Consider the following 9,299-nt stretch of genomic DNA (forward strand, 5'->3'; position numbering starts at 1 on the left):
CCGCACTGGCAGGGCTACGGGGACCATTCAACCAGGTAAGGTTGGGCAGGCTCGGTGCTCACGAGCTCGTGTACTCCTTCACGGTCCGGTATACCCGGCGCCACCTCCCCGCCCCAGCCCAGTACCACCAGTGCCAACACCACACACCAGGCTTCCAGTGCGTCTCCAGAGCCCTGTTCCTCCTCCACGCACTCTCCCTGTGGTGCGTGTCTCCAGCCCAGTACCTCCAGTTCCGGCACCACGCACCAAGCCTCCTGTGCGTCTCCAGAGCCCTGTACGCACTGTTCCTTCTCCGCGCACTCGCCCTGAGGTGCCTGCCCTCAGCCCGGTACCACCAGTGCCGGTACCACACACCAGGCCTATAGTGCGCCTCGAGAGTCCAGTGTGCCCTGTTCCTGCTCCCCGCACTAGCCTTGAGGTGCGTGTCTCCAGTCCCGTACCACCAGTTCCGGCACCACGCACCAGGCCTACTGTGCGCCTCAGCAGGTCAGAGTCAGCCGCCTGCCCAGCGCCGTCTGAGCTGCCTGCCTGCCCAGCGCCGTCTGAGCTGCCTGCCTGCCCAGCGCCGTCTGAGCTGCCTTCCAGTCATGAGCTGCCTTCCAGTCATGAGCTGCCCTCCAGTCATGAGCTTCCCTCCAGTCATGAGCTGCCCTCCAGTCATGAGCTGCCCCTCAGTCCGGAGCTGCCCCTCAGTCCGGAGCTGCCCCTCAGTCCGGAGCTGCCCTTAGTCCGGAGCTGCCTCTCTGTCCTGAGCTACCTCTCTGTCCTGAGCTACCTATCTGTCCTGAGCTACCTCTCTGTCCTGAGCTACCTCTCTGTCCTGAGGTGTCTCCTAAATCTAGGGGGGACCTTTGTGAAGGTTCCTAGACCAGGGTCGGGGGCGAGGGTCGCCACTCAAAGGACGCTAAGGAGGGGGACAAAGACAATGGTGGAGTGGTGTCCTCGTCCTGCACCGGAGCCGCCATCGCGGACAGATGCCCACCCAGACCCTCCCCTTGAGTTTTAGGGGTGCGTTCGGAGTCCGCACCTCAGGAGGGGGGTACTGTCACGTCCTGACCATAGTGCTTATGTGTTTTGCTTGTTTTAGTGTTGGTCAGGACGTGAGCTGGGTGGGCATTCTATGTTGTGTGTCTAGTTTGTCTGTTTCTGTGTTCAGCCTAATATGGTTCTCAATCAGAGGCAGCTGTCAATCGTTGTCCCTGATTGAGAATCATATATAGGTGGCTTGTTTTGTGTTGGGATTTTGTGGGTGGTTGTTTTCTCTGTCAGTGTTTGTGCCACACGGGACTGTGACGGTTAGTTTGTTTTGTTATTTTGTAATTGTATATTGTTTTCATGTTATTAAATCATGGAAACTTACCACGCTGTACATTCGTCCTCCGATCCTTCTCACCTCTCCTCGTCCAATGAGGAGGACGAAATAGACTGCCGTTACAATATCCTTTGTTTTGCATGTGTTTTAGATGGGATGACTCACACCAGCCAGTAAAATCATTCAGAGCTGGTCCGTGTTCGGTCTCATCCCCTTCGAGGAGACTGACCAAAGCAGTGTCTTCAGCATATTTGATCAGGTGGCATCCTGGAAACTGGCTCCGGCAGCTGTCTGTATACAATATGTATGTAACCGGTGAAAGAACGCTGGCCTGTGGGGTTCCAACTGAAGACGTGCACATCTCAGAGAGTGTGTTGACAACTCGTACCTGCTGAGACCTATCAGTGAGGAAGTTGGTGATCCATTTGATAAGCATAGAATCAAGTCCGAAGTCTCCTCTAAGTCTGTCCTTGAGGATAAACGCATTGATTGTGTTAAATGCAAAGGAAAAATCTTCGAAAATGATATGCACGTTTTTGCTGCCCTTCAAATGCATGTACATCTTTTCCTCTCTCCGACCGGTATGCAAACTGGAGGGGGTCAATGAAGTGCTGCACCTGCTGCACCTGCTATAACATCTGCAAATATATGTACATGACCTATATACTTTGATTTGATTTTGCCTTTCCTAGCCACTGTTCTTCTGCACCTGGATTGCTTGCTCTGTTGGGTTTTAGGCTGGGTTTCTGTAAAGCAGTTTGTGACAACTGTTGATGTAAAGATTCTTGCCTGAGGATGGAGTTGTCCCAGATTTCAGCCTCTTCTTTGGCAGGAAAGTCTCAAAAGCCCTACCACTTGGCATTTCACATGAGTAGCAGCGAGTGAGGGTGAACTACCCATTGTCTCCTCAAGGGAGCACTAGTTCTGCCAGAGCTAGGGAAATCTTATTCTGTAATTCATTCACCTTCAGCAATTACTAGGTCATGAAAAATAAAACTACAGCAGTAGTTTAACAATGTTTAACCCCTTATCATCTGTGTTAGGTTCTGTAAAGAGCAGATATGGGAATGATCAATCAATACGTAGATGATCCAGTATGCTTTACCATGTATTATGTCTTTATGTCCTTCAATGTGATGTCTTAGAATGATCTCCAACATTGATTTCAGGGGACAGTCTTGGGCCTTCCAGGTGAAGAATTTGTCGCAGGTCGGATCTATTGTTGATGCTTTGTATTTCCATTTTTAAAATCCTTCGAATGGTGTTTCTATCACAGATAAATCATACTATATTATTTCAAAGTGTTTGTAAAAAAAAAAAACAATGGTTAAAAACTTGATTTAGATTTTTTTTTAAATGTGACCGTTGATTTTATTTCCTCGGATCCCTTTGCATCTATAACTCTTGCTTGAGGACAGGAGTCCCCGCACCCGAAAAAACATGTATATAAAGCTCAATATGAGTTTACTCAAAAGTCTTGCAGACTGACATTCAGGCTGCACACGCAAAATATCCAAGTTTGTTCTTACTCAGTATATACATTTATTGCATTCAATATATTTCTGGTCTCTGTTTAACAAGTAGAGAAACATCAGAAGCAGACACAGGTGGAATTGAAACATTTAAGAGAATGGATTGAAAGGCAATTTAACAAGAAACTCATAGACATCTCCACTCATAAAACTTTATATGTGTCCTTATCAGAGAAGAGTGACTTGTCCTCTGACATAAGCAGCAGTAATCATGTCTGGATCTTTTCTGGATTTCAGTCCCAGCCAGCAAGAATGGCTAACCACATGGGGTAATGAAAGCTGGAGGATGCCCTGTCTAAGCAGCTGGCTAGGAGGCCTCCGATGGCTTGTCCTCTTCTGACTGTGATGATTGTACTATTATTGAAGGGTGTGTAGAAAAGGACTGTGAAATCCTAGTGGCAAAGACACACCCCTTTACACATTTGCATCAATGAGACACTGACCGGAGTCACCTGAGAGGGAAAAGAGAGAGACGCAGGGCACTATTCAATCACATATAAGTACATGATCTGTGTCACTATTCTGTCAGATACTGATACATACACACATACTCAAACATGGACACAGTAACACACAGAGGGAAGATAGTGGGATGGGGGTTAGTAAGGGTCACTGTGTCTCAGTTCTCCGCAGGCTACAGAACAAGCACAGCCTACGAGAGAGAGAGATTCTGTAGCACTACAGCGTAACCCCAGAGGTCACACACAGACCCAGGGGTTTAATAATAGTGCACACGCACACTTTAATAAGACCAGAAAACACACTGAGGTATAACATTCAATAGCCAATGGACCATATTGAAACTTTTTCCATTTAGGCCGAGGGCTTAGGCTATGTATTGTTAGTGCTTGACTTGGACTGAAATAGGTGCTGGTAATCACTTTGGGTGCCCGTACTTTTATATTTAGGTGCAAGAGCTCCACAATACTTTTGAGCAAATATTCTAGAAGATATTCTAAAATATTCTATTTTGGGGCGGCAGGTAGCCTAGTGGTTAGAGCATTGGGCCAGTAACCGAAAGGTTGCTGGATTGAATCCCTGAGCTGACAAGGTAAAAATCTGTAATTCTGCCCCTGAACAAGTCAGTTAACCCATTGTTCCCCGGTAGGCCGTCATTGTAAATAAGAATTTGTTCTTAACTGACTGGGTTAAATAAAATAAGAGGTACAGGAGCTCAAGCAGTAGTAACATTGAGGTGCAAGTACTCAGCTCCAGTGAGCTCCTGCCCAAGTCAAGCACTGTGTATTCAAATCTAATCACATTTTATTTGTCACATGCACCGAATACAACAGGTGAAATGTTTACTTACAAGCCCTTAACCAACAATGTAGTTTTAAGAAAATACCCCCCAAAAATGTAAGAAATAAGAATAACAAATGATTAAAGAACAGCAGTAAATAACAATAGCAGGGCTATATACAGGAAGTACAGGTACAGAGTCAATGTGTGAGGGCACAGGTGTCGAGGGATTGGGGTAATGTGTACATGTAGGTAGTTATTAAAGTGACTATGCATAGACAACTATGTATTGTCTAACTGTTGATGTAAAAGGTATAATAGTCAATGTATAACATGCAATAGTCAATGGATCATATTTCAACTTAAATGTAGGCCTAGGCTATGTATTGTCTAACTCTTGATTGCCTAACATGCATACATGCGTCACCTTAATCATGCATCTGGGATCTTTTGCCAGAGACCCTTGTAAAAACGCATGACTGATACTCACTTGTCTTTTTTGTTTTTACTCTTTTACTGGCCTTTTGAAAACTCAGGTCGACTAATAAGGCTACCATTTTCTCTGACACACACCCACCTAATACACATTGCCACCTAATTATACCACCCTCACATTCTTCACTGTCATGTTACATCAAACGTTCATATGTTAAATGTTACGCCATGATGGAACAATGTTGGCAAATGTAGCCAATTCTTGGTAGGACTAGTTGTCATATTTTCAGCTTTATACTTTTCTCGATGATTCAGAGCTCGCCATAGTTGTTTTGCTACGCGCTGGCATTTCGACTGATTAACATATTGAGTAACTAATACATCGAAATGCCCGTCCTTGATATAACCGAGACGCCAGCAGTAATTATTAATGCAGAAATGTAGCCTATCAAATGAAACGCAATCGGGTGATGAACGTCAAAACAAAAGATCGATCACGTGACTAGAGAGCTCAGTTAGTAGTCATATGACCTGTGGTGCTTCCAAATACAGGGCATGGACACGGCAATTGTTCCGAACACATGACTTCGAGTTTAGCATTTGAGGTCAACATTGTTGGCACATTAGGCTAGTTTCGTCCTCGACATGACCAGCATGTCTTTTGTTAGTTTGGTGGTGTGTTTCCTTGCTGTTTCGTGTCTTACATGGGCTAACTACGCCCCTGACGAGGTAACCGAACTACCGGGAATGTCGTTTAAACCAAACTACCGGCAATGGTCGGGCTATTTGAAAGCCAGCCCTGGAAAGTTTCTCCATTACTGGTGAGTATCAGTAACGGCATACGTCGCCACCTTGACTAACAACTTAGTGTTTGTTTTGGTTGGGGATGCTTTCAGAAACTCCAGCTCGTGCACAACATTAGTTTACTACTACAATATCTATATATATCGGTTTATTCCAAATGGGTAAAATAATAAATGAATCAAAGCATGGCATAAATAACCGTATTATCTTTTTAAGTCATCAAATAAACTTACAAGATTGACTATTGCTCAATAGTGAATGAATACAGAAATTATTACAGAGACAACTGAAGCTTGTTTAACAACACTTCAAATAGAAAGTTACACAGGCAGAAGAGAACGCTTCTGAAGTTGGACTAGATTATTATTTATACTTCCTCTTTTGCTACTTCCTCCAGCATTGGTCATGCATTGTGTTGTAGCTTGTACCTTTCATTGAGACGTTTAAGAGCTAGAACATCCTTTGCCATAAGCTATGAGAAGTTAATGATTGACAAAATAACACATGACATACTTTTATTCTAGTGTTCTATAGGCCACACACACAAACACACAGGTCCATGTACGCGCACATAAACATAATCAGCAGACACTGTTGTACCTGGGGTCTAGAACTAAGTGCGGAGTGCACCAAGTGTGTCTTTGGGTGCTCTCTTATCTCCTGTTAACCTGACACTCTACCTCCCTGCTTCCCCAGGTTTGTGACCTCACAGAGGGACCCACTGAAGGACCCTGTTGTGCTGTGGCTGAATGGAGGGCCAGGCTGCAGCTCGCTGGATGGCTTTCTGTCAGAGAACGGCCCCTTCCATGTTAGTTATCCCACACGTTACCTTTTCAGCATGAGCTTAGCAGGACCTGTGATTTCAGTTTGTGTGCCTGTGTCCCAGTGTAACATTATTGTATGCAGTGATTCTGAGTCCCACAGAATAACAACATAATTTTGTCTCCCTCAGGTGAATGATGATGGGGCCACTCTGTATGAGAATAATTTCAGCTGGAACAGGATCGCCAACGTTCTGTACCTAGAGTCCCCTGCAGGTGTGGGATACTCCTACTCTGATGACCAGAAGTACAAAACTGACGACGACCAGGTGAGATCAGGGTCTCATTCGGGAGAGTGGAATGCATTGAATAAATCAGACAATTATTTACCTCTTGTAATAGGCATGTCTGTTATACACACTGTATTTCTATCTGAATGTTCCAGTGGTGTGCTCCACTGACAGTGGCTCAGAAATCATGCAGTTCACTCCTCCTTACTGAATACTAAAGTAATAGTAACTGATTTCTCCCCCTTACTATTAGGTGGCTGATGACAACTACCTAGCTCTGCAGAGTTTCTTTGCCAAGTTTCCAAACTTCACACAGAATGAGTTCTTCATCATCGGTGAGAGTTATGGTGGGATATATGCCCCGACACTCAGCCAGCGTGTGGCCACGGGAACCGCAAAGATTAACTTCAAGGTGAGTTGATTTACACACCGACTTGATTGTTTTGAGTGGATTACACTCTTACGCTCTCTGAAAATCTAAAGACTGACATAAGTTAAAAGCAATGCAATGGAATTCAATCCTATCCAACCACCTGTCAATGATTATGTAGAGAAGGCAAGGAGAGGATGGTATGAATCCAATATGTATGACAGTTATAAAGAACTCCTTTAATGTGTTTTTCAGGGCTTTGCAGTGGGTAATGGCCTCAGTAGCTATGCCCTGAATGACCAGTCTCTGATCTACTTTGGTTACTACCACGGCCTCTTCGGAGAACAGTAAGAACTCACAACACATTCACTCATGTGGGCCCAGACTGTTTAGTTATGTTTACATGACAAGGGATCATTCCTTTTGAAAGGCCCACAATTTGAATCCAAGCTTGTATGATGCTTCTGTTACAAGAAATTGCAATGCGTTTAAGTAAACTATCCTCTTGCAGACTGTGGACAGATCTGAACACAAACTGCTGCGATAAGGGAACCTGTAACTTTTTCAACAACAGCAAGGAGGCCTGCAAGACACTGGTACACATGGAAACACTTACAATCGGATTAGAAGTATTATATATCAAATACAACAATTGAGCTATTACATGCACAGGTTTAACATATAAATGGATACTTGTTTCTCCCTCGCACTCATTCTTGTTCTCTCAGTTGAGCCAGGCCTTTAGTATTGTGTATGATTCTGGGCTGAATGAGTATGCACTTTACATGGACTGTGAGGGTGGAGTTGGGGCCAAAGTCTATGAGAGGAGCATGAGCCACCTCTTCAGGAACTACAGGAAGCACTGGGACACCTTCCAGGTAAGTGCCCCCCTATGGAGGAATACAGTGTTCAAGTCCATCCTGTGTTCATCCTGGCATTAGATTTTGTTAGTCTTGTGTTCAAACAATTTGAGAACAACCCTTCTGAAGTGGTTGAGGGAAGATATTGGTGTTTTATGTAAGTAATGTGTCTCGCTGTAGTTGCTGAAGGTGCCGTCCGTCACTGGCCAAACTCCTCCTGTGGGTGAGGTCCCTCCCTGCATTAACAGCACAGCTCAGATGAACTGGCTCAACCGGGGTGATGTGAGGAAAGCCCTACACATCCCTGATACACTTCCACCCTGGGACATCTGCAGGTATATTACTCGTACCCACACATCCCTAACACTCATGAAATCTAAATTCAGTGACGGAACATCTAAAACTTGACAACAGTAAACTACCTACAAAAGGACATCTTTACCATAACTCTATGTAGTGACGTGGTGGGAGGACAGTACACCAACATCTACCCGACAGTGAAGGATGTGTATCTGAAGCTGCTGTCTCTGGGTGTCCGGGCGCTGGTCTATAACGGAGACACTGACATGGCCTGCAACTTCCTGGGAGACAAGTGGTTTGTGGAGCAGCTCAACCAGAAGGTAAAGCTCTTGAAAACTGGTATTTGGGTCATGTGGCATAGAGATTTGGATGCTGGCTTGCAGGGTATTTGGCATGTTTGTAACTCACAGGGCATGCATTGTGAAGACATTGTCACAGGGCATGCATTGTGAAGACTGTTTTCTTTCTTTTCCAGACAACCACCAAGTACCAGAGCTGGATATCTGATGACCAGATTGCCGGCTTCTACGAGCAGTATGGAAACCTCACCCTCCTGACTGTGAAGGTAAGCACTACTTACTTAGTTAGCACATTAGCATTGATTCACTGTCTTCAGACTCCTTAACACACCACAGACATGTTCATAAAGATTAGTGGATGCAACAGGGGTGAGGCTGCTGTGTTCTAATCCCATCTTCTGTTTCAGGGCGCTGGTCACATGGTGCCGCAGTGGGCTCCAGGCCCCGCCTTAGACATGTTCCAGTCCTTCCTGTCAAACAAACCCTACTGAGCATGCTCCTGGGGCTGCTTCCAGTGTCTGTAATGGAACTTGTTAGTGGGTCAGGATGATGGCCCATTTTTCTCAGGGAGGGTTGGGTGGAAAGGGGTAAACCAAATGTTTTGTTTTTGTGATCAAATATAATGTTTCTGTTGCACTCCAAGTAAGTTCATTAGATCAAAACACAACTCTGGAGTTGGGGTGACAGGAGTGTAATCGGACTAAGCCATTATAATTTTATTTGAAGCAAACAGCATATTAATAGCCTTACAGAAATGTTTAGATGCATCACATGTCAAATCTTCCTTTGGTGATGCTGTGCAATCACTCTGGTTGGCTTTCTAACTGATTAGCAGCTTATTAGTCACATCAGAACTATCATTTGCCTTTTGAATTTCCTCATGCAGTTTTTGTATCGGGTTTTCAATTGTCACCACTTGGGGGAGCTGAAATGCCACAGAACTCAAATAGCCAAAAGGCCAATCAGCACTTTAAAATAATCTTACATTCTTTGTCTTTCTAATAAATGCTTTTTATGAAACCATTTGTATCTCATTATCATTTTAAGAGCTTTTTTTATTGAACATGATTAATTACTGAATGTGTAAACATCCATGT

General features: G+C 44.5%; 1 protein-coding gene and 1 non-coding gene across 2 annotated transcripts; one reads left to right on the forward strand and one right to left on the reverse strand.

Annotated features, from left to right (window-relative positions):
- Nucleotides 1-3,454: 3,454 nt before the first annotated feature.
- LOC129835006 (small nucleolar RNA SNORA76) lies at nt 3,455-3,575 on the reverse strand. Its single transcript, XR_008756359.1, has one exon. It is a non-coding gene; the product is annotated as a small nucleolar RNA SNORA76 (small nucleolar RNA).
- A 1,489-nt stretch (nt 3,576-5,064) lies between these two features.
- On the forward strand, nt 5,065-9,222 carry LOC129834496 (lysosomal protective protein-like). The gene is made up of 11 exons (XM_055899533.1): nt 5,065-5,339; nt 6,019-6,130; nt 6,275-6,412; nt 6,627-6,785; nt 6,999-7,090; nt 7,255-7,339; nt 7,472-7,621; nt 7,784-7,938; nt 8,061-8,223; nt 8,379-8,468; nt 8,610-9,222. The coding sequence occupies exons 1-11, from the start codon at nt 5,164-5,166 to the stop codon at nt 8,691-8,693; spliced, it is 1,404 nt and encodes a 467-aa protein (XP_055755508.1). The 5' UTR covers nt 5,065-5,163; the 3' UTR covers nt 8,694-9,222.
- The last annotated feature ends 77 nt before the right edge of the window (nt 9,223-9,299 follow it).

The sequence above is a fragment of the Salvelinus fontinalis genome, chromosome 35 (assembly GCF_029448725.1).
Source record: "Salvelinus fontinalis isolate EN_2023a chromosome 35, ASM2944872v1, whole genome shotgun sequence".
In the NCBI taxonomy this organism is placed as follows: domain Eukaryota; kingdom Metazoa; phylum Chordata; class Actinopteri; order Salmoniformes; family Salmonidae; genus Salvelinus; species Salvelinus fontinalis.